Source organism: Nesoenas mayeri (genome assembly GCF_963082525.1).
Source record: "Nesoenas mayeri genome assembly, chromosome: 15".
In the NCBI taxonomy this organism is placed as follows: domain Eukaryota; kingdom Metazoa; phylum Chordata; class Aves; order Columbiformes; family Columbidae; genus Nesoenas; species Nesoenas mayeri.
In genome coordinates this window covers 3,839,792-3,866,373 of record NC_137559.1, presented here as the reverse complement: position 1 = coordinate 3,866,373, position 26,582 = coordinate 3,839,792, and the positions used below count along the sequence as shown (strand labels likewise).

Here is a 26,582-nt window from a genome sequence, read left to right as displayed (position 1 = left end):
ACTGAGTAAAGCCTCTTTAAACCTTAACCTGCAGTTAATCCAGGTCTTTGTGACTCAGGTCTGGTGCTGTTCCTTGAGGAGCTGTGAATCTGGGCTGTTCTCTGGACCACCTGCACACCGGATTCTAGGGGGAACAATACATGATAATACATGAATGTGATACGGGATATTAGAAAAATGATATAATGTCGTGTAGGCAAAAGTGTTGATAAAACCACAGTGTGTGGAAGGATATGAAAAATAAAGTTGAGAGAGAGAGAGAAAATAGGTGATGTTAGATTAGCTGGTATCATTGGGAGAACATTCACTCATGTAATTTATGTCAGGCTTGTGTGCCCAGAGCTTTGTCTCTTCAAGTGATGCTGGTTGGTCTGATAAAAGGTGCTGCTGCCTCTCACAACAAATCTTAGAGCCAGGTTTTCAGGACCAGCAACATCAGTGGGCACAACAGTGTCTTGTGAGTCGCAGGTCGCTCTGATTTTAGCTCAAGGCGGCTTTCCTACTCCGAAGTTGCCGTGCAGAAACCTAACCTTGGCATTTAGCACAGATGGAGGTTAAAACTTGCTGTAATCAGATCTCTAAAGTACTTTCAGATGCACAGCTGATTGAAACAAATGTTTTCAAGCATAATCTCCTTTAAGGAGCCTAACAAAGGCTTGTCTGTCTGCCCCTGTATCCCCGGCTGCCTTGTGCTCCCTCTGACATTATTGGAGCCTTTGGTGTGTTTCTACCTTTTCTAAAGTTTCTCAGTTTACCCATTTATACTGATGTTGCACGGTTAGATTTAGGTAACGAAATACATAGAGGGGTGTCTCCAGCCCTGGATAAAAGATGAATCCATGCCAGCTGTCTAGAGAATACTTTGCTTAACAATAGCTTTTCTATCTAAAAATAAACTTATTTTCCTCCTTCCTTTTCTTGCCATTCTTAGTGTTTTCCACTGCGTTGTCTGGGCTCTTAAGTGCTTTCAACTTTGTGGGTGTAAATACATCCTATGTATTGAATTCAAATACAACCTTAAAGCGAATGACAACCTTTAGCAGCACTTAGAATGAGACCAAACATTGATCTAGGATGAAAGGGGTGGATGTGTTGGTAAAGCCTTACTCTCAATGTTTTAGAAGTCAAATAATTAGGATTTTAACCTTGTCTAATTAACGAAGTGATTGTTTTTAGAGGTGATTTTAGTATTTGCCTGCCTTAGCTTCTTAACTTACTGGGGTCTTTGGAGAACCAATGGATGGTGCAGAGGCCTTTGCTTCATTGTTTGGTTTTCTGTGCGTGGATCACATTAGTGTTAACGGGATTTTTTGTGTGAAATTTTTGCTATGAAAAAATGTCTTTTCCTCTTTTTCCAGCCCTCAGAAGCCCTGTCATCACCTAAATGATCCTGAAGTTGCAAATTCAAGTTATTTTTAAACTGTATGGATTTGGCGCTTGCAAAGCCTTTCAAACACAGGAAATGGTTTTGTTTGTTTTTCTTCTTAGAGACCTTAACAGTGTGAATTGTGATGAACTGGGACCTTTGCCTCCAGGTTGGGAAGTTCGCAGTACAGTTTCGGGAAGGATATATTTTGTAGATCACAACAACAGAACCACACAATTCACAGATCCACGGCTACATCACATCATGAAGTAAGAACCTTGCTTAAACATTTTATTTTTGTCCAATTTTAACTATAGTTTGAGCATCAGGAGGGGCTGAAAAACGGCACGATGACGATATTGGGGAACAGATGCAACCAGTGCTCTGTGCCTGAGCATTTGTTCTCAGTGCTGGTTTTATCTAAACCCTTTTGCAGAGACTCTTCAAAAACATTTTTACTATGCTTTGCAGTGCTCAGGTTTGAGGGAGGGCTTCCTTATTTCAGCACAACGCTGATCTCTTTAAACTGCTTTGACACAATTGCCCCAAGCTGTGCTGGAGTGAACATCCATTGTGGAAATGCTGGGCTGTGGGGCAGAGGCTCTGCCAGGCGCTTCCACAACCATCAGCTCCTGCCTTTCTGGATCAGCAGTTCTAATTCAGTGCTGGACCCAAACTGGCTTCGTCGAGCTCCAGACAACACGAATATCAAGCCAGCTGGAGTCTGGTGCTGTGCACAGCTGGCTCGGGTTTAGCAGAATTTAATAAGCTCAAGCTCTGCATCCTGCAAAGGCAGCTGAACTGTTGGAGAAGCAGCCCTGGAGCAGCCTGGCAGTGCCTCTTGTGCCCAAGATCAGACTTTTTTCCTGGCACTGGCTTATCTGTGCTTGAAGCCAGCTGGGGAATCTTTGTATCAAAAAATAATTTCTCCACAAGCCAAATAAAGCACTGATTGATAAATATAGTTGAATGTATGAACCTGGAGCTATTTGGGACAAGTACATCTTTCTCTTTTAATAACCGTAGGTGCAGTACTTCCACTGTGTCAAGAATCCCCAGCGTTATTTTGCATGGAGCTGGAATAAAATCCATGACAGTTGTTAGATGGTTCCACTTAGGAAGCTGCTGTTTGTTTCATTAGAGGTCTCTCTTTGTGTTCTGCTCTTGGAAGTTGTCTCCGAATGGGGGAAACACCGCAGAAACTTTTTAATTACTGCTCAGTCAGCATTCAGTGATCGTACTCCACAGCCTTCTCACAATCACAGAATCCCAGAGTGTCAGGGGTTGGAAGGGACCTGGAAAGCTCATCCAGTGCAATCCCCCCATGGAGCAGGAACACCCAGATGAGGTTACACAGGAAGGTGTCCAGGCGGGTTGGAATGTCTGCACAGAAGGAGACTCCACAACCCCCTGGGCAGCCTGGGCCAGGCTCTGCCACCCTCACTGAGAAGAAGCTGCTTCTCAAATTTAAGTGGAACCTCCTGTGTTCCAGTTTGCACCCATTACCCCTTGTCCTGTCATTGGTTGTCACCGAGAAGAGCCTGGCTCCATCCTTGTGACATTCACCCTTTATATATCTGTAAACATGAATGAGTCCCCCCTCAGTGTCCTCTTGTCCAGCTCCAGAGCCCCAGCTCCCTCAGCCTTTCCTCACACGGGAGATGCTCCACTCCCTTGATCATCTTCATTGCCCTGTGCTGGACTCTCTCCAGCAGTTCCCTGTCCTTGAACTGAGGGGACACAACTGGACACAATATTCCAGATTCCAATGTATTGCCATATAAAAATTGAAATTAAAAATGTTGAAACTCTTTATTGTAAATATGTGTTTCTGCATCCCTGAATACAGGGTAACGATGCTGTGGAACTTACTCAGCTAAATATGCATTTCACTCCAGGTTCCTCTTAGAGAAGCTTGATCAGTTCTTCCATCGTTGTTTTACATATTCCTTTTGATTATGCTGCTCAAATAAATATGTAACTTCCCTTTCAAAGCCATCAATGCCAGCTGAAAGAGCCCAGCCAGCAGGCTCTGCCGGCTCCGAACGAGGGCTCGCTGGAAGACGGCGAGGAGTTGCCTGCACAAAGATATGAAAGAGACTTGGTACAAAAGTTGAAAGTTCTTCGACATGAGCTCTCTCTTCAGCAACCACAAGCTGGTCACTGTCGCATCGAAGTATCCAGAGAGGAAATATTTGAGGTATTTGATTGACTTGTCACTACTAATAGCAGCTTTTGTCACTCAGTAGTTAAGTAAAACTGATCTTGAATTATAGCAGCTCTGCTTCATGAGGGAGGCAGTGAATATGACCAAGTATTAACGGAGCCGTGCTTGGAATTTGCTTTAGATTAGCACGTTAGCAGAATAATGTCTTGTGTAGCTGAGTAACTATGTATTACAGTAATGTATCTTAGTAGACTCAATTACAGAAAGGAAATAAAATGTCTGATTGTAAAAAATACACCTATAGGAATCCTACCGTCAGATAATGAAGATGAGGCCAAAGGACTTGAAAAAGAGGCTTATGGTGAAATTTCGAGGAGAGGAAGGCCTGGATTACGGAGGAGTAGCAAGGTGAGATTTGGGGGGTTGTCTGACACCTTTTAACTGTAAAATTATCCTTAAAGCAACCAATGGCTGATATAATTCCCTTCCAAATTATCTGTTAATGGTGTGTGTAAGTTATTTGTGGTCTAGTGTATAGGTAGTGGTTGTAGCTTCAGTGTTCACATCATGGTAGATTGGAATGTGGAAATGTGATTTATCAGTTGTCCTGTAGCCCTCCTGTTGTCAGAAGCTCACACTAAATCAAATGGCACAACTTGTGTTTGCAAACATTACTGGAATTAAGGCCAGATGGAGGTGTTTCTGTTTCCACTGTTCCGCATAGGTACTCTGGTTTCATCACCAGTACCCGCGGAGTGTAAAAGGCTTGTTCAGGTTTGGTTATTGATCCTATTGGAGAAAGTGCTGATCCCAGCAATAGGCTCCACTCTCATAAGTGAAAGTGCGATCTGCTCAAATTGTGAGATCTTTCAAGAAGCGTATAGACTATGGAGCAAAATCCAAATCACAGTAAAGTTTTGTTAAATACACCTGATTTCCAGTGAATGGATTGTGAAAGAGGCTCCTTTTTGTTATGTCTCAGCCACATTCAGGAGAGTCCTCTGGTCTGTTGAAGCAGGAATGGAAATGACCTGATCCTAAACAAAGGCTAAAATTTTAGAGATGATTTGCCTCCCTCTTAAAAATAATTCCCTGTGGGTCATATCAGATCCGAAGTCGATTGTAACTTCAGTAATTTTTCAATCCACAAAAGCTGCATCACCCCCTGAGGTTTCTTTTAGGAACCCATCGCTGGACGAAGGAGAGAAGTTGAAACATTCTGAGCTGCTTTACCTGAGGCAACCTTGAGTGTCTCTGCTGTTGACATCCTGTTGCCCTGATGGTTTTCATAATTGGTTTTCATAACTGCCCATTTGCTGCAACAGACTCTTTTCACTTCGAAGCATTAAAGTTGATAGCTCCCTCCGAATATTTTGGACCTGGGATGGCTTTCCAAATTTAATAATCATGGGGTATTTGTCATGATGAGTTGGGAGGTCAGAAACAGCTTGAGTTCCATTCCATTCCTTGTTTGTTACTGAGGTGAGAGAATTTACCTAACCCCCCTCTTTTAATGCATTTGGTCTCTCTGCCCTTCTGGGCTGCCTGCTGAAAGCAGAGATTCCCTAGTCATCAAGCATTTGCAGAAGAACAGCTTTTCTAAAGACATTCAGTGACTGAACCGATTTTAAACAGCAAATTTTGTGAACATTTCTTTATACTGCACGGGTGGCACAGGAGTGAGTCTCTCAGTCTCCAAAGAACAGAACTCTGTTCAAAGGCAGGATGTTTTTGGAAGTGGGTCTTGTTCAGACTCAAGTTGTTGATGGCTTGTCTAACAGCTTGTTAGTTAATCCCTTCAGTACTTCTAAACTTGAACAAGTCTGTCTGTGAGGGGAGTGAGACACTTTATAGGTTTCTAAGCGTACCTTTTTGGTCTGCAAATGGAGGGCAGGATAAGGTGATCTGATTTTGAAACAAGTATTTCGTAACTGATGTCTAGTTTGATTCACAGTGACTGTGTTGTCTGAAACTTAAGTGGAAGTTGCACCCTTCTAAAATATTTTCTCTCTTTTCAGGGAATGGTTGTACTTGCTGTGCCATGAAATGTTAAATCCCTATTACGGACTCTTCCAGTACTCTACAGATAATATTTACATGCTGCAAATCAACCCAGACTCTTCTATCAATCCTGTAAGTGTTAACTTCTGAGCAACATACCTGCTTTAACAGACGTTCCCTGCAGCTGTTGGCAGAGCTGTGACAAGATATAGTGTCCAAGAGCATAACCTGATGGGTGAAGCAGAAAGTGTTAATGAGTCTTCCATTGATGCAGTATGGAGCAGAGAGGTTTGTTCAGAAATGACGAACACAAGAGGGGAGATATCCTTTGATAAACATCTGATTTCTCTGAGGCTCCTCGGATTCTGAGATGATGTCCAGGAGTGAAATTCATCATCACTGAGCAGCATTGTGTCCTGAGCATCTTCCCCCAGTGGCTGTCGGACCTTGTGTGCCCTTTCTCAATAAGCTGCTGTGTTCGTTTGTTGGGGTTTTTTTCTCCTCACTGGAGGATTTGTATTGATGCAGACACTAAAAGGAGCCACAATTCTGTGTTATTACAGGGGTATTTTTCCTGAGATGACATTTCCTGACATTTACTCTGTAAGACAGAGGGAGACAGATCGGAAGAATCTCAGCCATAGGACTTAGGTCTCAGTTTTCCAAAATCAGTTTATAAGCAACATGGAGGGAGCGAGCACACGGCCTGCTTCCTCAGGAGCAAAAAGGTTTTGATGGTCGAACAAACGATAAACTAATTTGTTTGGAACTGTCATATCTTGGATTCTGAGGGATTTATGTGGTTTTTCGTTTCAGGAGTTTTGCGCTTTGAGAGGTCTAGAGCACTTGTATCCAATTTATTGGTTAGGTAATGCGCAGAGACTTGTTTGAGGCATTTAATCATTAAACGCTTCTGTTCTTGGTTATGCCATGAGGAAGAACGGTGGCTCCTCTTGCCCAGAGGGTTGCAGAAAAGGTGACCGAACATACAACTGATGGTGTAGATGTAACCACAAGATGTCAGTGTCTTCCCACTCCCTGATTTTTTTCTCCCCTCCCTTCAGGACCATTTGTCTTATTTCCATTTTGTTGGTCGGATAATGGGTTTGGCTGTGTTCCATGGACACTATATCAACGGGGGTTTCACGGTTCCCTTTTACAAACAGCTTCTGGGGAAACCCATTCAGCTCTCCGATCTGGAATCTGTTGACCCAGAATTACACAAAAGTTTAGTCTGGATTTTGTAAGTACTGTATTTCTATATTACCTCGCTGTAGAGAGGATGGGGTAGAGTATGTTGGCAATAGTGAGATAAAGCTTTATAGAAAATGTTTGCTAAAATTTTGTAATGGGGGAGATATGTACAAAATGATTAAACTGGTGTTTCTTTGTCAAAAAGCTCAAGGTATTTGAAGAAAAGTTCTCATTGCAAACTCTGCGTTAACTCTCCTTGCAGCAGAGTAGATATTAAATTGTTGAACATTGCATGGGTGCGGTGGAATATCACAGTATCAAAATCCAAAGTCAGGACAGAGTTCTGAGGGAAAGAACAGCTTTGTCCAAAAGAAAACTAACTTGGATTAAAATAGAAATAAATAGAAATCATTTGGGCCTCTGTACTCTTAGAGTTCAGGAAAAAATCCAACACGCAGTGTAGCTTGGAGACTCCTCAGCACCGCTTTGCATTATCTCAGTTTTTTTTTTTATTAAATGCTCTTTTGAATTTTATATTTAAAGTTACCTGGTCTCTTCTATGCTTCACACCAATACGCGACAGCAGATCAGTTTATTGCTCTGTGTCTGTACATATATGTGTGCGTGTTTCATTATTTCTTCGTTATCCTGAGTAATACTAGAATTAGAATAGCGAGGCTGAGATATCTGGTCGGGCTCTTCAGGATGCATTAAGCTACACAGAAATCGGTGATCGTGGAAATGTTCCTCTAGGGGTGTGAAATGCAGGTGGCAAGTTACTACGTTTATCCCGAAGGCTGAATGTTCAAATACCAAACTGTCAGCATCACCACTGAGAGTTATCAAAATACCAAACCCACCAGGTTTACCCTCTGTCTTTGTGTTGCCAGAGAGAACGATATCACCCCGGTTCTGGACCATACGTTCTGTGTGGAACACAATGCTTTTGGGCGGATTTTACAGCATGAACTCAAACCAAACGGCAGGAATATTCCAGTGACAGAAGAGAACAAGAAAGAATATGTCAGGTATCGCAGAACAAAAATATATCCTGCAAATGCAGTGGAAAGAAAACAGTAAAGAGATTAAATTTTTTTAATATAGTAGAGCTAATGAAGTAAGTATTTTGGGGGGAAATACTTGAGTCATAAATGACATAAGCATTTTCACACAATGTTCTATTGTAAGACCTGGGAAGATGAAGCTGTGAATTGTACTTTGTTTTTTCTCACCATAATTAATTGTTGATGGAAAAAGGAACTGATAAGCACTTCTTTCATAATACAAAATGTGTGTATTAAAGCAAGTTCCTCTGTCAAACGAGCACTTTCCAGCACTGCTGTAAAAAGCCCAGTCCTATCTAGCTCATCAGCCCTGACATTTTCTTTTCCCCATGCAGGTTGTATGTAAACTGGCGATTTATGAGAGGAATAGAGGCGCAGTTCCTGGCTCTGCAGAAAGGTTTTAATGAACTTATTCCTCAACATCTCCTTAAGCCTTTCGACCAGAAGGAACTTGAGGTATATGTTTTACCCACATGGAATATTGTTTCGTAATTTGTCTGATCCACAGTCAAGCACTGATTTAAAACAAAACAAACCAACAAAACTGATTCCAACGTACATACCAGAAAGCTGCGTATTTGTTTAACCAAACCCCTTTTTTGTTTATTCTGGACATTCTTTAGGTTAACGTTATTGAGAGGGCCACTTAAATGGGGCAAGGCAAATACAGCGTGTTGTCTGACTAAGGACTGATACTTGCAGCAGGTGGTCTGGGCAGGGAGGGAGTGCTGCACATTTGGGGAACTGTTGGCAAGACCTTACATGTTTTCTGCCCCAGAACTTGTGTTTTTCGATAACTCTTCCTACATGGCTGTTTCTGTATGCGCAGGGACTAAAATAGAAGTGTAAAGCATACAGAAAAGAAATTCATTTGTCTTCTCATTTAATCCTGAGGTGCAAAATGCTAGCCCTTAAAATAATTCCCGTTGTAGCAGTTTTTCTCCTGTTTTTGCCTGTTTAAATAAATAAGGTAACCTGTGGAGTACGGACCGTTTGTGGTGTTGGAAGCACTAGCTGCATGCTGGTCATCCATGCGCGCTAATTAATCCCATGAAGTTATTGCATTCCATTTGCCAGCTGCTTGAAAAGGCAGATTAAAAATCCATTAAATATTTCAATACCGTCTGCGTCAGAACAGTCACAACTGTGCTAATAATGTAAATGAGTGCGAGTGGGTGCTGTCTTGGTGGCACAAAAAGGCAGCTGCTGAGTAGTAACTCTCAGAAATGTGAGCCTCAATATGGAACATTAGGGGAAATTTAGAATATGACGTGCATTTTGTCTTGAGTTCTCTTTATGCCATTGATTTGTCATTGCCAGGGCAGCAGTGACTTTCTTTTACATTGTTTTGCAACCTGGTGTCATCTGGGGAAGAGATTGAAGTAACATGTCTGGTGTGTGTCAGAGCCTCTCCAAATGACATCAGAAAACAGATGAAAAGCTTCTGTGTCTTGTTGTGGGTTATGGAACAACAAACCAACTAGGAGGTTGCCATAAACCCAGCAAGATTCTGTTGTAGTCGCTATTGGCACCTCTAGGACAGACCTGCATCAGGACAGTGATGTGTAGTGTGGTAGAAGTCATCGCATCTTCCCATGCTGTGCTGTGCCCTCATCATGATGCGCTGTCCTTCTCAGGTAGGACAGATTTAACAAAGCAGCTCTCAAATGGGCTCCTTCTCAGGTAGGACAGATTTAACAAAGCGGCTCTCAAATAGGCTCCTTCTCAGGTAGGACAGATTTAACAAAGCAGCTCTCAAATGGGCTGTTGACTCTAGTTTCTGGTGAAAATTCTACTTCTTGGAAATATACTCCTTGGCCTCAGTTTCATGACGGTGTAACTGGAGAGATTTACTGCCTCTTCTAAAGTTTTGGAGTGTTACCATGCATCAAAAAGGCGGTTCAAGCACATAAAGAATGCTGGGCTTTGTGACATCGTTGGATGTATGTTTTTATAGCTGCAAACCTGAAATGACCGTGAACGTTAAAGCGTTTTTCTAATCCTTTAACAGCTGATCATCGGAGGCCTGGATAAGATAGACCTGAACGACTGGAAGTCCAACACGCGTCTAAAGCACTGCATGGCAGACAGCAATATTGTCAAGTGGTTCTGGCAAGCGGTGGAAACATTTGACGAAGAAAGAAGGGCAAGGCTGCTGCAGTTTGTGACGGGCTCGACGCGTGTCCCACTTCAAGGTTTCAAGGCTTTACAAGGTGACTGATGTGGAGGCCGAGTTAATCTGTGGTGGGCGACAGAGATAACAATCATGTGGTACTTACCCCCTTGTAAAATATCAGCGTATTACTGGGTAACTCAAGCACTTACAAACTTGAGATCCCAAGAGCAGTTTTTCATTTGTCAGCGGCTCTGCTGATGGTGAACACGCTTCAGCCGTTGCTGATAGTGAGAGAAGCTGGTAAATCTGTCATCGTGTTGCACGTTGACTGGTGTCAATATGAGCTTATCAGTCTCCTCCAGCTCTGTGGACTGATGTTAAAATCACTGCATGCAAGCACACACATGATTATAGAGCTGCCCGAACAGCTTTTCCACATGAAAATTGTATTCCCTTCATTGTTTGGGAACAAACCATTAGACTTAAAAACAAGTTCCAGAAAATCTCAAATTTTTAATCAGAAAAGGTGGCAGTGTCCTTGACTGTTGTGATTCTCCTGGTAACGTTCTATCCATCAGCTGATGGTAAACCGATGTTCAAAATTAAAATACACAGCTCTGTTTTACAACAAAAACCTTCTTGCACTTAAGTCTTTACATTTTTAAAGGTGCAGCTTTGCTAAAATAAAATTTAGCAGCTTTCCAAAATACTGTAAATTCACTGCCATGAACAGCCCTGTCGCTTCTGCCACCCCTTCACCAGCTGCAAATCTGACGCAGAGATTTAACCTGTGACATGTTCGCAGCTGGAACTGTGATTTTTCTCTCTTGCCTTTCTATGAGGAGCAAAACCTGTGTGCGTGAGTGATGGTTTGGTGAAGTGCATTAACTAGAATGTCTGTCTGTAAGGTTCTACAGGCGCTGCAGGACCCAGACTGTTTACCATCCATTTAATAGATGCAAACACAGACAACCTTCCAAAAGCCCACACTTGGTAAGATGCAAACATTGTGCATGGCGGTGCTCGCTTTCCCTTTGTATTGCTTTAAAGGAGTCATCCCTGTTGGCCCTGGCTATGGATTAGACCTGGGATATGCAGAGATGACTCCCACGTGTCCTTTGCTAACTTGGAAACATCTCTACTCCACAGCCAGCAAAATAATCAACTTCTCTTCTTATAGCTTGTCTTCTGTACTATCTGTGGTTTTCATTTAGCCCAGAGTTGATTATTCCGGCCAGTGAGATGTTTGTAAGTGTATTTCTACATGTTCAGCAAAGGTATTCACCGAGAAATGACTCACAGCAGTGAGTCCTCACGCAGGATTACAGAGAATAGTTTTCAGATGTAAAATGTAGGAGAAATGCGCTCTTGGTACAGCACGGGCACAGAGCTCAGCTCCGGTACGGAAGTCTCGCTCTATCAGAGGCAGGAAATCATTTCGGCAGCGGCACATGCTGTCTGCAGGCAGAGCAGCGAGTGAGCCGCCTGCTGTCTCGCGTAATTCGCACGTCTCCTGCATTTGCCACCTGCCTCCTCCTCCCTATTAAGTTCCTATTCCTGCTGCAGACGTACAGTTGTTTTTTATCTTGTCTCCTTCAGCCACTGAAGTGGCTGAGGCTTTCTTTGATTTATTTTTTTTTACAAATTCTATCTATATTATTCGTAGCTTATCTCTATTTTTTTCCCCCCCAATACATATTTCAGATTCATATGCTGCAATGTCTTGTTATTTTACCTCCAGCTTTAACCGGATTGACATTCCGCCTTATGAGTCGTACGAGAAGCTTTATGAGAAGCTGTTGACAGCTGTGGAAGAGACATGTGGGTTTGCTGTGGAGTGAAAAAGCAACCAAAGGAAACAGATGCTAGCTCATGAACCACCAAATAAAAAGCTAGAAGAAGCTTGCTGTGAACTTCCTGCTAAGCTGTCTGAAGCATCGGAACTCTGGACAACTTAGAGACGGGGCTGTTGCCCTTGCGCCGCTGGTGGATGAGGGTGGGGGTGGGGGCTTTTGTTGGTGGTTTCCAACTCTTTTTTTGTTCGGTTTTGGCTTTTCTCCCTTTTGTTACAATAACCCCTTCCCTCTTCTTCCGTCCCCCATAAAACGAAATGCAGCCAAGTTCAGCATTTGGCTTTGGTTACACAGGATATTCTGCTAGATTTGTAACACATATTGTGATAAGGTCAGTGACCTGTGGGTTTTTTTTTTTTAATAGGAGAATCAAAATGTAATTAAGAATGAGCTGGGTTTACTGAGGACTTGCAGCTGGTAGCAGTACCTGGTTGGTCTGGCTTAAGCTTGAGCCCTCGTAGAGTCTGGTGGGTGCAGAGTGTCTGACTGGCACTGGAATTTGCATTGCACATTTTAAACAGCGGTTCAAAGAGTAAACTTCTAGCAGAAAGTACCTCCACACGAACATGTAACTGAAAGGTAAAGAAATCCAAGCTCTGCCTTAGCAGGAAGCTCCCAGTTGAAGCTGTGGCTCACATTGAGAAAAGTGAAGGAATCTGGGACAGCTCAAACGGTATTGTGTGATTTCTTTTTGGTTGTCCTGGCTGAAATCTAATTGTTTTGCACATGAAAACGATTATTTCCTCCTGCAGAATTACTTTCCATAGTTCATTCAGATGTAAGTACCTTGCGGAGAAGCCTCGTGAGGAGGAGACAGAGGATAAAAGTCTGTTCAGTCCCAAAGCTGTGATTTCTGTACCACTGTTTTACTCGAGGTTTGTTTTCTGTGACTTCAAATTGTAAGACTCTCATGGAAATCGCTAAAAGCTGAATTAACACAGCAGAATTCTCAAGTTTTTGGCCTTGGAAAAGGTTTATTTGGAGGTTGAGGTAAAAGGGTAAGTATACAGTGAGAACGTTTTTAAATGTTACGGAAAGCTATTGGAAGAATTTATGACTTCAGTTCTGTAGGGATGAAAATTTCTCCAGAGAGCCATATAAGGCTATTTTTTCAAATATCCGAAACTAATATTAAAAGGTTTGTTCTCTAACACATCGCTAAAACAACTTCCCAGGGGAAACAAAAGCAAATCAAATACCTGAATCACTAACATTTTTTCCAGTTTGCACACCATGATGAGACAGTATTCTAACAAATAACGCAGCTTTGGAAAGACCCAGTTACCTATCAAACGTGTCTAAACTTAAGTAAAGCAGACTTACTTGTATAGGATTTTTTTCTTTGGCAAGCCTGATTTTTAGAGAGATCCATTACTGAAACCTCTAACAGATGTGATGTTTATGGAATAGTGCATTGAAATTCAGCTGTGGGTAAGAAGTTGTTCGTAGAAGATGTCTACTGGAATACTTCTATTTTGTCTTCTTTTTAATTGACTTTGACAATAGCTTTAAACTGTGATAGGACAGAAAGTAGACATTTGTCAAAGCCCTAGTGTCTTTCTCTGTTTTGTTTGTGGTTTTCCTTTTCCCATTGACCATAATTCTTGTGATTTGTTGGTGGGAGTAAGGACTGCATCGGAGGTGTAAAATTGTACCATATTGTGAGATTTGCACGGGGTGGCTAAAGATGCTCATCCTGCAAGACTGTCCAGGAGAGGCGGATTTAGACCCACGTTCTGTAGGAATCTTCTGGCACTTGGGGACCAGTTTCTGCAGTGCTGGTTGTTGGGGTGTCAATGAAATGACGTGACTCTTTTGCAGAAGAGAGAGGAAACGCAACTGTCTGCAGAGGAGCATCTGTACAGTGTCGGGCCAAGTAGCAGAATCCCCACAGCCTCAGCTTTTTGAAACGGCTGTGAAGTCGTACCCATTCACAGTGTGTATTTCATCCTTTCAGTACGTTTGATTGTGCAATAAACCAGTCAGATGGGGGTAGGGGGGGAAAGGCAAAATGGATTATTGCCCAAAAGCTTTGCATGCAGTCTCATGTGGACTTTTCACTAAAAGAGTTTGAAAGAAACATGAAAAATATACTAAAGCCCACTACTAAGGAAAATCCTGTCACGCAAGCTCTACATGCAGCACAGCTGGCTCAGTAAACACCAGGTGAGGTGAAGGTAAAGGCCCTTGATTTGGAGATCTGTAGGTCGAGTAGCTTCATGTCAGCGACACAGTTGGCATATGATAGTTCCTAATGTCTTTGCTAGGTCGGTGTTTGATTGAATGCACAAAATAAGAATAAGCAAGGAGTGTTGTTTTGAAAAGTCCGTCTGTTTTTTGCTGTATTTAAAAGCCCTTGTCAAGGTACCTCCTCCATGCTGACAGTAACGAGAATAGGGCGCTGTCATTTGAATTATTTCAGTTCTCTTTTAAAACAGCTTCACCACCTCTCCCATCGCGTTGTCTTTGCAAATTTGTGCCACTTCAGTGACGATGAAGACATTTTTTGTATTGTTCTGTATACGCATTTGAGGCAGGCCTTAAAGCTGGCTGGCTGGATGGATGCATGGAGGAAAATAAAGAGGTGAAGCGATGGCTGGTCCTTCCCGGGGCTGGTTTCCAGGCCGGGGGAGGATGAAACGCAAACTTGGCTGGATCCGGTGACCCTCGGAGGTCTCGGGAGCTGTTGGGATTAACCTCCGCTGTCGGAATTTGGATGTTTGTTCCCACTCGCTCTGCCAGCACTTGAACTGGTTGTTAACTTCTCAAATTGCCCAAAGAATTACCATCGAGTCCGGTGTCCGTTTTGTCATGACACGTTCCACCTTGTAACACGGAGACTCTTGGACCTGAAGGAAACGTGAGGTACGGCGTTGTCTTGTGTTCCTGTCCTAAAGGCAAACCCAAAGCTGGTCCGTCGGCACAGAGCTCCCGCGCTCGCCCTGATCCTGCTCATCAGCCTGTCCTACCTGCTCAGGGATGTAGGAAACCACCACTTTGCCCGTGTTGTAAATCGGGAAGAAATGAGAACATTCTAGGAACGTTAGCGTTAGCTTGGGCATTATGTTAGATGAGACCCCGCTTCACAAAAAGGCTGCTCGAAGCTGCAGGTGGTGAAATCGGCGTTAGCTCAGCAGTTCTGTACTCGGTTCAGGTCGAGGTGGTTATAAAATCCAACAGATTTTGTAAATTAATGATCCAGCCATGGGCCCTCTGGAGCCGCTGCCCAGGTCCGGGGCCGCGTGGCACAGCAAGTTCCCAGAAACACAGTATGGATCTGGTTTTAATTTGTTATCTTTTTATTTTTGTTCCTCAACCACTTTATAATGTATTTTTTTAATTTATTATTTTGTAATGTCATGTTTAAGTATTGCTGCTATCCTTGGTATTCTTCCCACTGTTTTTATTGCAGATTTATTTTGTGAAAGTTGTACACTAATGTTTCATTTTATGTCTAAATCAAAGTATTTAAAGAAATACTAGTTCTATTTAATGTGGTTATGGAACCAGCTGGAATAAACAGTGATTGTATAGTAGGCTGGACCCAGGAGGTCATTTTCATTTTTGTTACATATGCAATAAACTCACAACTTTAAACTCTTGGTATCCACCGTTTTGTTTGTTAAAATATTTATGGAAGTCACAGGAAAACTGATACACTTATAATTAAGGAGTGTGGTGGTGCTGTGTGCAGCCGGGGATGGGGTGGAGGAGGAAGGCAGCGACGACAGGAAAGTATTGCTGTCAAAAATCCTGCAGCTTTACAAAATACCGAGTAAGATTAAATAAAATGTGATAATGATGGTGTGTCTGACAGGCAGAATTCAAGGTGATGAAGTTATGCAGGTGTTGGCAGTGACCGGTCGCTCATCAATACTGAGCATCGTTGTTTTCTCACCGATGCCATTGGAGCTGCAGCAGCTCTGCGGGACCGCGCTCATGGGGGGTCACTTGGTGCTCAAAGTGTGGAAATGCACCCGATTTAACAGATTTGTATGGGCTGCCCTGGCAGAAATCCTCCTTTCCATGTAAAACACTTTATTTCGTTCACTCTTTAACTGATTAATTACCAGCATTAATCTTTTTCCCTTCTCACCTTATTACTTGTCCTGTTTGTTTGGGGTTTTTTTTTGCCAAAACCTCAGTTTTCAGGAATGAAATTATAATCCCCTCCTCAATGAGAGCTGGAGAAAGATTAATTAATGCTGATGAATCTCAGCTTTCCTATTTGTTATTTTTCCTAATTAACAGTGGTTTTCAAGTGGGGGCAGATGATCTGAGGACGATCAGTGCTTGGTATCAGGTGTGCGCTGCCCTGGATCCTTCCCTCTCAACGTGAAAGGGAGGGTTTCTTTGTGCAGATTTTGTTTAAAAAGAGAGGGGGGGACACACAATTCAATAATGGTTTTTTATTCTTTGAGTAACTCCACAATAGGATCAAAAGCACTAACGTACCCACCGCCTCATTCCAGCCAGCAGCAGGGACTGAGCAACTCCTGCCTCGTGGTTTGGAGGAAAAACAATGCTGCGAGTCCTTCAGTGCTCTGTCAAACACTGGTCCTGCTTTGTGTTTCTTGTAATAAATGCTTTTTGGGAAGTATTCCTGCTTTCTGCTATCCTTGTGGTATGTGGACGTAGCTAAAAGAGGACAGGGGGTTGCTGTGGGGTGTTTGTGCTATGTGAGCTTCTTGAAGACAAGATACAAAATGTTTCTCTGCAAACAATCTTACAGAGCTCAAGGAATTGACTGTCTCTTTTATGGAAGCTTGGCAAGCCCGTTAAATTCCTCAAGTTGAATTTTCCAGTCTCTGCCTGTTTCTGCAGGACGTACAAAGCCAGACGGCGAGCGGGAGCTCTGGTCTCGTAGTGGCGATTTCTGATTTATGATGATGTCCCCGTGTCCTGGGCGCTGCTGAGGCCAAACCTCACATCCTGGGGTCAGTTTTGGGCCCCTCACACCAAGGAAGCCCTTGAGGTGCTGAGTGAGTTGAGAGAAGGGAACGGAACTGGTGAGGGGCTGGAGCACAAGTGTGATGGGAGCGGCTGAGGGACCTGGGGGGTTCAGCTGGAGAACAGGAGCTGAGGGGAGACCTTCTGATCTCTGAACTGCCTGAAAGGAGCTTGGAGCCAGGGGGGTCGGGCTCTGCTCCCCAGGAACAAGCGCCAGGAGCAGAGGAAACGGCCTCAAGTTGCGCCAGGGGAGGTTGAGGTTGGATCTGGGGAACAATTTCTTCCCTAAAGGGCTGTGGGGCATTGGAACAGGCTGCCCAGGGCAGTGCTGGAGTCACCATCCCTGGAGGGGTTGGACAGACAGAGATGAGGTGCTTAGGGACATGGGGCAGTGACAGGGATGGGGTGACAGCTGGACTCGATCTTGAAGGTCTCTTCCAACTCAAACGAGTCTCCGATGCTCGTGCCGCAGACACTGCGCCCCACAACGTGCTTCACCCCGGCAGAGCAGGACGGGGTTTCACTCACAAACCTCCCTATATCAGTAACTCCCGTTGGTGTTTTACATGCGGTGCTTCCCTCTCCCTTCCCTTCTCAGCCTTTCTTCGCTAAATCCCCAGACACCCCGCAGGGACTCGCACCCCCTAAAGCTCCTGCCCCCCCACGAGGAAACACGTGCAGCCCCTGGCCCCGCCCCTTCCCCAGGCCCCGCCCCCTTCCCTCGAAAACACTGGGCGCCCGGAAGGGGGCGGGGCGGGGCCGCCTGGAGGACCGCCCTCCCCGCCGCCTCTATGGTAGGTTTAGCTGAGACGGGACCTGCTCGGGCCGCCCGTCTCTCCCTCGCCGCGCTCCGCTTCCCCGCCGCTCCTCTCTATGGTGCGGGGCGGCGCGGTCACGTGGCGCGGGCCAGCCGGAAGCAGCCGGGCAGCGGCGGCTAAATGAAGCGGGGCGGCCGGGCCCGGTGAGTGCGGGACCGGTGGGTGCTGGACCGCGGGCCCGCGGCCCGGGCGGGGTGGCGGAGGCCGGGGGGAGCCAGGCGGCGGGGGAGGGGCTCGCTCCGGACTCCGGGGTTCACGCCGGGGCTCGCCGCCTCGTCCCCCGGGCCTTGCCTGTCCCCTCGGCCGGAGGGCCCGCTCGCCGCCCCTGCCCCTCTCAGGGCTGTGTCCCCGCTCTGGGCCGGGCCCTCCCCGCGCTTCCCCTCAGCGCCGCGTCCTTCCCTCCTCAGGGCCGAGACTCCCTGCTCCCTTCTCCCCCGGGGTCAGGGCTGGTCCCGGCGGGCTCTCAGCCCCCTCCGGCCCCGCGGTCCTGCCGAAGCCCCGTGTGCACCCTCAGGGCGGTGGGGACCCCCAGGGGCGGTTTCCCGGCACCGCTCCCCGTGGACTCTCCTCACCGGCTGGTTCCAGGTGCCCCGGGCTGTGTGTTCGTGCTCGGGAAGGAAAGCGGCAGCGGTTCCGGCGCTTCTGGGGAAAGGCGGATACAAGGTTGTTCTGGTGCCTTCCTGTCTTGTTGTGGAAACACTTGGTGCCGTTGGGACATCTTGATGTTTCAGGCATCTGCTGTGGGAGCTGCTGCAGAAAAGAAACCCCAAACACAGCTGTGCTCAGAGCTGAGGGATCTGTTAGGGATCCTCCTCCTCTTCCCCTCGATTGATTTAAGTGCTGGCTCAGCTTGGGGGCAGAGGGCGAAGGCTGCAAGCGATAACGTACACGTTTGCGTAACGGAGGCGCCTGATGAGTGTTTCTGCTTCTGGTGCCGCGCTCGTTCCCCCAAACAGCTGGAGGAAGGTTGGGGTTCCACCGAAGTGTTCCAGGGGTGAAGAACTGTAGGTAAATCCGTGTGCAGGAGGAGGAGCGTGAGGTCGCACCCACAGCCCCTGCACACGGGTTTGGGATGGGTTGGCTTGGAAAGTCACCATCATCCTGTGGATCTCCTGGCTTTGCAGCTGCACTCGTTGGAGCCCTTGTGTGACCCCTGAGAAGAGAACAGCTGCTTGCACCTGCACATCTGGCCAGGAGCTCTTACTTTTCATCTCACCTTCACTTTATGACCTCAAGTGTTGTCTTCTAATACCTTAGGGTGTTATTGAAAAATACTTGTACCAGAAGCATGACTTTCATATTAATAAGTTTGTTTGTTAATGTTTCTATTCAGCTTCCTTCATGCCCATCAAGCAAGGTTCAGTTTCTTACGTGAAGTGTTATGGTTTAGTCACTGGTTTGAGACCTCTGATGCTTTTTAAAAAAGAAAAGCTGACGTTGCTGGTGTGCACTTTTATTTCTGTTATTGTGGTGTAATGCTGAGGAACTACAGCTTGGTCGTCCTTTGTGCTTTTCACAGCGTCCCTTCTCGTGTTTCTTTTCCAGCTTACCGACTGCTACACAGTTTTATCACACTGCTTTATTTCAGGCAGCGACCCTAAAAGCAATAGCTAATTGCCGTGGTGGCTGAAAGGCACGGGCAGCGTTAGTGCTAAGACCCACAAGTGGATCCCCATTTCTCTGTTCTGCTCTGTGGTGCTTGGTTCCTCTTTCTTACCATTTTTGCTCCTTCGATCCAAGTACTTTGGAGCTGTTGTGGGTTTCAGTGGTAGCAACGGAGGAGAAGGCGGGTGTCCCCATGCGGGTAGATAGGCTGAACTTTGCATGCTCAGCAATAAAATAGCCTCCTGCATGCAGAGGGGGTGGCATACGAGCTCTTCTCATCCAGTGGCTTCTTTGGAAGCTGAGGGGGGATGTTTGAGACCCATCACTTTGCAGACCCAACTCTTGAGCAGGTTCTGGTGCATCCTTGGACATCCCACTGTGGGAATGTGCAGCACAAACTGTTTGGTGGGACCTGTCTTCTCTAGGACTAGTAGAATAGACTAGGACTAGAACTAATAGACAGGGACAGCTGTTAATTACAGACCTGTGCGATTTACAGCTTTCCTCAGAGTTTTTCATTTCTAGGATGAATGCTGTGCAAAAATTCCACTGCCTTACATCAGGCCTTTCAATACTGTAAACATCTTAATAGATTTAGCGTTCTGGGTGTCTGCATGGTGTGTCTGGATGTTAATGAACAGTCATCTCCACAGGAGTTTGTGCCTGGAATACCAAGACTTGGGAAAGCACTCAGACCCCAAAGAAGATCTTTAGAGATAATCAGCCCATTTGGTAGTGCTGCATTTTGGTAAGGGGCTTTCTTCCATCTCTTTTTCATTCCAGGGTGTTTTCCTCTTGGCCTGGCTGCAGGAATCCTTCTCAGGCAACTGTGTCAGTCAGGGCACGAATAACCATTCCTGGAGGAGGGGCTGGGGCAGGTTTTACTCATAATAAGGTACATTTTGGTTTCCAGCAGGGCACTGGCAGCTTATTCCTGCGCTTGTGTTTCAGAAGCTGCCTCGGAAGTCTAAATTCCTGGGTAGACCAATGCTTTGTCTGCCTTAGAATGCAGTGGGCGTTACTGCCGCAAGCAAGCTCCGATCTCTGGCAGCATGGCTCGTGCTTTGAAATCGGACACAAATCGCTAAAAAGTCCTGTGGCAAAAATAGGTGGAGCGAGCACGCAACCCCAGCGACTTCGGTGCTGCTGGAGAGAGGCAGAAAGTGCATCTCGAGGGCCAGGAGCTGGTTAGAACCCCGAGCTGCACAAACCCAAGTGTGAGAGACGTGGAGCCCCGTGGGTGTTTTTTAGTGCCGGCTGGAAGAAGCTCCCAGTCGTTAATTTGCAATGGGTGTCTTGTTATTTTCTTTAAAGTCATTGTGAGCGGTTTATATGCCGTATGGCCGGCAGCTCGGCGCAGCAATGGGCGCTGGGGCTTGTCGCCGGCTGCATTCTTTTTGGGACAGTCAACTGTGCCGCTGATTCCTCTTGTCAGAAGCTTGGAGGTTTTTTTTGCACGTGGATTTGGTCTGGAGATATTTTAAGTCTCCGTTTAAGTTATTGAAATCAGACATCTTAACTACTTCAAGGAGAGGCGCTAATAGTCTCAGATGTCTGTGTGTGCACTAAAATAAGTGGTGTGTGTTGCCTGCCTTGATCCATGGGTGGGCTTTTCAAGCTGCTGCGTGTAACTTTGGTTACTCTCAGTAGGATCCATCCTTGGTGGGGTAGGTGCCTTTTTTTAACACAGTGAGCAGCAGAAGCAGCAAAACATGCAGCTTACTGGGCACACGAGCTATCTTCCAGTAACAGCCCAGGAGATAAGGCTATCTGGGTACTGACGTGGGAGTTTCTGTGCTTGAAACAGAGCTGAATAATGTGCTGATCAGCGTTGGTCTGAGGAGGAGTAGAGGAGTTTTCTTTTAAGCAGGTTACTGGGACAGGGAAATCTGGGAAATTGGGGAAGGGATCGATGGATAGAGCAGGAACGAGAGAAAAAGGCCACTTAGCATTCTGGTGGCTTGAATAAGTTGTCCTTGCCAAAGCACCGAGATGTGAGATAAAAAGGGATGTTTTACTGAGATGGGATAATCTCCTCTCAGCAGCCTTCGTGTTGCTTTTATAGAGTTTCAGGTTTATTTTGGATTATCTCAGGAGTGATATTTTTCCTCTAGGTCAGCGCTGAAGAACTTGCGGTGGTTTTAAATTCGTAACCATCCTTGAGGAAGCTTAATTCCCAAGGACTAGAAATCATATTCTTGCTGAATGACACCTTTCTCCCAGTCACCAGCACTGCAGTGGTTCCTTCCCCGCGTTCCTGAGGGGACCTGGCAGTTTCTGATTAAATGGAAAACGCGTTGGGGAAAGATTTCAACACAGGGCAGCTGCTGCCCTGTGTCATGATGCCATTCTGCAATGTTTGTGACCCAGGCTGAGGGAGATTTAAACTAGATGCGGCTTCCTCGCTGGCTTTGGGGGAGCTCAGCTCTTCTGCTGATGCTGACGGTGCCGGTCTCTTCACTTTTGGAGGCTGTTGTTGTAATGAGAAGCAAAGCTGATGAGCTAAAATAAATCGAGGAGCACGTGTAGGTGTCAGGGTGACCTGAAATGTTTTCAGTTGGCTTCTGAGGACAAACGCTGTGTTGCTCGCGCTCCCTCTGCTTACCTCTGTAGGGAGGCCAAGCTGCTGTTTGCATTATTTTAGATAAACACTTGGACAAGATGTGTAGAGGCACCACGTGATATCACTTTGTAGTTTAAGGGGATCAGGGTTTATAGTAGCTAGTGTCTCTGTTTGGGGAATATAAGGGTGGAAAATGGCCTCAAGTGATATACTTTGTGTAAAGTGCTTCTGGCCCAAGGATTCTGTGGTGCCCTGTCAACACTGTCCTGCTCTTACTGACCCGTGGGTGCTGTTATTGCCGTTTCTTGCTTGGAGAAAGGCCGACAGACGTTTGCTTCTGCCTTTGCAAAACCAGAGTCGGGAACAGACTTACACTTCTCCTTCCAAATACTATCTTGGAGACACGATACGTTTTTATACTTGATGGAAAAGGGGGGGAAACCTCCCTTGCAGATCATTTTGCTTGAAGGTAGCTGAAGGCCGGTAGCAGGAGTGCTCACCAGGTACCTGTGGCAAGTACAAAATGTTAAAGTAAGGGTGTTACCGTGGGGTTGCGAAGTAGAACAGGCAGCGATGTTAAAACTACTTGCAAGACTTTCCTTTTCTCCCTGCTCTGCCCGTGCTGTGCTGTAATGCGATTTGGAGCAGCTGACAGCAGCAGCAGCATGGAGTGGCAGGAAAAAAGCCCTTTTCTCCATTGCAGGAAACCAGCGGCACAGGGTGTTTTTACCTCCCCTGCTGTTGGGATTTCCAGCCACGGATGAACAAGACTGACAAGACCCATTAGCAGTAACTTGGCTAGTGTAAATAGTTCATGTCCTTTCTATATATTGTTAAACCGGAATCCTACTGTAGTGGAGCATTGTGTATAAACTGGGAGGTGCCCTTGGATCGGCCCCGACTTGTACAGACCAGATTGCAGTGTCTGGAACACACCTCCGGCTCCAACAGTGTCTGCAGAGTCCTCTGCTCAATGTTTTTGTGTTTGTTTAGCCGTTTGTGGCTGCTTTTACTGACCCTGTGCCCCAGATGGTTAAATAATCTGTTTGATGTTGTACTGTTGCAACACCCAGGGAAAGAATTTATATTCTGCTATGTGATGGCTTAAACAGTGTTGGACACTTGACTACGATGACTAAGGGGTAGGCACATGAATTTGCAGCCTGAAAACATTAGTGTCCTTAGTGAACGGTTTGACTGCAGCCTGTGTAACCTCATAGCTGTGGCCAGTAGTGGGTTTTATAGTCTTGCACATATACAAAATATGTATTTCCCTGGGAGTGAAATTGTTGGGTACCTTGCAGTCTGCTATAGCTGCGTGCCTGTACCTGGAGAATTAGTCTGCAGTGCTGCTTTCATTGCTTTTCAGCTGGCCAGTTGATAGCTCATCCATTTGTGAATTTAGGTGCAGAAGAGAATTGTGCTGGATGTGAAGCATCTCTGAACCTGGCCACGATCTGATTTCACTGCTACCAGTTCTGATGTAGTTACCTCCAATGCAACCTCTTGCTCTTCAGTTGTTTTGACGCGTTCCACTTAAACCCTGTGACGGCCGCTGCCACGCGGCGTGGGTGAAGTCAAAGCGGACGAAGTCGTGAGCCTGGAAAGCTGCCCTGGGCTGGGACCGCTTGGCTGCAAGGCTGACGCGTGGCTGCAAACAAAACGAAACCCGGGCTTACAAAAGCAGTTGTTGGCTGGCTCCAAGCAGTGTTGTAACAACTGGTTATCTGCAGTGATTGAGCTGTAAGGACGTGGCCAAGGTTCTTCGAATGGTTTGGTGGGAATCCTCCTTGTGTGGTGGTCGTTGGGTGCAGCTTGTGGCTTTTTCACTCTTTCCAGCAGGAATTGGTGCAGAGCGTGGACTTGCTGCTCAGCTATTGCACGTGCTTTACAACATTTCCACAGGTATTTTATTCTCAGTACTTAAGGCAGTTTAAGACTTGCTTCAGTGCGGAATAACCTTGGCCTGTGGGCTCAGTGTAGCTCTAAGCTGGCTCTTGTACATGTTTAAACCCTTCAATTGAAGGTATAAAAGCTTCTTTCAAAGGCAGTGCTAAGAGCATGTCCAGTTTAAATGTTAGCTCAGTGTTGGATATGTTTGCATAGTGTCAACTCTTAGCCTCCAGTTTAACATTTTTCCCCCCTTCTTGCCATTTATTTCAGCATCTTAGTTCTGTTGTCCCACAGTGGATGTGTGAGAAGAGAAGGTACCTGACCTGAATCCTACAAAAACAGTTTTCCAGGGCATTTCTTTTCAAAGCTGTAACAAATGTTGGTGGAACTCGGTGTGAGAGGAGGCAACAAGCTGTGGTGCGGGAACGTGACCATCTTAAGTGGGTATTGCAGTGAAACCCTTATTAATATGAGGCCACAGCTCCTGACCACTGACCTTTGAAATGATGGCAAGTGCAGATGCTTAATATGGCTCAGAACCAGGGTACGGCTGTGACAGCCGGAATACATGACCTGTGAACTCATTCTTTTTGGAAGTCCCTAATTCTGGGATGTTTGACACCTAGAATGGTTGGCAGCAACCTTTTAAGTGGATACTTCTAAAAGTACTGTGCAGATGACACAAAACCCTTCCTTTTTGTTAAGGTGGGATACTGCAACAAGTCAGGGGTTTTTCTCCTTCTGTGCCACCTCAAGGTCAAGTCTGAGCTTTTGTGTTGTCAGCAGCTTTGTGAAATGCGGTGAGCTGCGCTTTGCAGGCTGCAGCCATCCTTGAAAGCAAAGTTTCTTGTGATAGCTTCAGGTCACATTTATAAAGAAACAAAATAAGAATTAAAAAATGCCCCCTTCCTTTCCACCTTTGCTCCTGGTCGTGCATTATGTTCTTTTTCTGGAGCAAAACTTCCCAAGTTCATTTTAAATGAATGTTTTCAGAGTTGCTCTGCTGGGCAGCAGCTTAACATCGAGGATGCCATCACAACCTACGAATCCTCTGTGATTTTAAGGTCTTCTGGCTGTTACTGCGCTAAAACTGGCTCTTTGTGCCGGTCTAGTTAGTCCCTCGTTGCTGCTTCTGTAGTGCCAGTTGTATGCAGCTGGTCTCTATTCTTGCTCCCGGTGTCCCCGGCAAGCGGAGCTGCTTGTTGCTCATCTCTGTGGATAGCAGTCCCAGGGTTACTCTAACCAGCAACCTCACTCCTTTATTTTCCCGTTTCCAGTGAAAAACGGGTGCCGAGATGGCAACCTGAAGGTTCTTGAAGATGCGCATCCAACTTGTTAAATAACTACTTAAAAGGTTGCGCTTGGTGTTCTTTGCTCTGTTACACCTTTTAAAGGTGACATTCAGGATCCCTTAAAAAAAAAAAAGGAAAGGAAAAAAGGAAAAAAACAAACTGCTAAGGATTTGGAGAGGAAACGCTGTGTCCTTTCTCCAGGAGAGCTCTGTGAAGCACAGGAACAGGAGCGCTCTGATCTCTGTCCTGGGGCACAGAGGACGTTTCTCTAGTTCTTTTCTGTGTGGCCGCTGGGTTAATGGGGCAGAGAAGGCGGTTGCGATTAATGTTCTGTAGAGCCGTGACAGGTACGTGCAGCACCTGGTAGTCGGCGGAATCCGGCTCCTCCAGGCAGCAGTGGGGTTAATAATTGTGCTGCCTGGAGAAAGAAGCCTCTGCCCATTCTTGGGGGGGTACATGTGGATTTGGGGAAAGAAATCTGAAAGTAAAACTCGCTCTGGAAGTGGCAAAGCTGTAAATCACGTGGTTTCACGTGCTCTTTTGTTCATCCCCACCCTTGCACCACAGAATCGGAATGAAATGTTGCTTTAAAGTGATGGGAGATGGGCTGGGAACCCATGGAGCTTTAGTTTGTGTGTGTGTGCTGTCCTGGCAGTGCTGAGCTGCCGGGGTCTGAGTTCCTGCTTGGACGTGAAATGCCAAGCTGGCACTTACGTTTCTGATGTGGGAGGGAGGTTTTGGATTTTGGGGATTATACCATGCAATCTCTCATGTGCCACAAGTCTGAGGCAGGCCAGGTAGTAACCTTTACAGGAGCTAACTGCAGAGGTGCCTTTTCTTCCCCTAAAGCCTTGAATTTTCACTTGGCTCTTAAAATGAGCTGCTCAAGGCAATGGCATTTACACCCCTTTCTGACCAGACCTTGTAAAGGTAACCTTTGTTTCAGGACTCATTTTGATAGGGGAGGCAAACGACTGATCCAAAGCTCTTGTGCAGAGCGTGGGCTTTTCTTTGTGTATGTCAAAATTAGCAGTTTCATGTTGGTCAGTGATGTGATGATTTGGAGCCCAGTTTTTAGCAGAAGGACTGACAGGGGTCATGGGAAGGCACTGAAATTTGGGCGGTTGACCTTGATGCCAGTGCTTGGGGAACAGCTTGAAGGCATCAGAAACTTGCAGTTGGGTTGAATTAGTAGCTGCCCATTTTTGGAGAACAAATGTATCTGTTTCAAAACAGTCTTATGTTTTAGAAGAGAGATTGGTTTTGTCAGGAAAACTGGGATTGTTGTAGGTGGCCAGCTGTTAGGTGAAGAAGATAAAACCAGGCACATTTCTTTCCTCTTGTACTTTGTGTTAATAAATACAATAAAACAGAGATTAGGTGTTTTTAAAAAAAGATGAAGTGATACTGTCACCTCAATGGAATGATGAACTGGAAGTGAGGTGGTTTAGCTTTGTGATGTACAACAGTCAAGGTGTTTCATCTAAGACCTGCATTGACTTGCAAAATAGGGAGAGTATAGTTAGAGATTTGAATCTTAGTAATCTCTAAAAATCTGCTCTCTTAATTGCTCCCGCCTGGAGCAGTGACATAGAAATGTAGTTTGTACCCTGTTAAACCATAACCTCTCTTTTCACAACATCTTCTGATGCATTCTTGGTAATGCTATTGACTGAGAGTTGACTGTAAAGGAGACAGGA

The 26,582-nt window shown here is 45.6% G+C and overlaps 2 protein-coding genes across 9 annotated transcripts in view; both read left to right on the top strand.

Annotated features, from left to right (window-relative positions):
- Positions 1-15,358, top strand: part of SMURF1 (SMAD specific E3 ubiquitin protein ligase 1) — a 44,758-nt gene extending 29,400 nt beyond the window's left edge. Inside the window, exons 9-18 of one of the 3 annotated variants that reach the window (XM_080354295.1) lie at positions 1,489-1,635; positions 3,362-3,566; positions 3,838-3,941; positions 5,552-5,666; positions 6,599-6,777; positions 7,619-7,756; positions 8,128-8,248; positions 9,804-10,005; positions 10,826-10,901; positions 11,650-15,358. In XM_080354295.1, the coding sequence (XP_080210421.1) occupies positions 1,489-1,635; positions 3,362-3,566; positions 3,838-3,941; positions 5,552-5,666; positions 6,599-6,777; positions 7,619-7,756; positions 8,128-8,248; positions 9,804-10,005; positions 10,826-10,901; positions 11,650-11,749 (1,387 nt within the window). In that variant the 3' untranslated portion in view covers positions 11,750-15,358. Of the gene's footprint in view, positions 1-1,459; positions 1,636-3,361; positions 3,567-3,837; positions 3,942-5,551; positions 5,667-6,598; positions 6,778-7,618; positions 7,757-8,127; positions 8,249-9,803; positions 10,006-10,816; positions 10,902-11,649 lie in introns of all 3 variants that reach the window. The other 2 variants (XM_080354294.1, XM_080354293.1) reach the window with 2 other exon arrangements.
- A 2,145-nt stretch (positions 15,359-17,503) lies between these two features.
- The window catches only part of RNF216 (ring finger protein 216), a 77,301-nt gene continuing 68,222 nt past the window's right edge, over positions 17,504-26,582 (top strand). For 3 of the 6 annotated variants that reach the window (XR_013922885.1, XM_080354171.1, XM_080354170.1), the window contains exon 1: positions 17,504-17,672. The gene's annotated coding sequence lies outside the window, so the exon portion shown is untranslated. Of the gene's footprint in view, positions 17,673-18,471; positions 18,538-19,787; positions 19,883-22,129; positions 22,201-26,582 lie in introns of those variants that run through there. The other 3 variants (XM_080354173.1, XM_080354175.1, XM_080354172.1) reach the window with 3 other exon arrangements.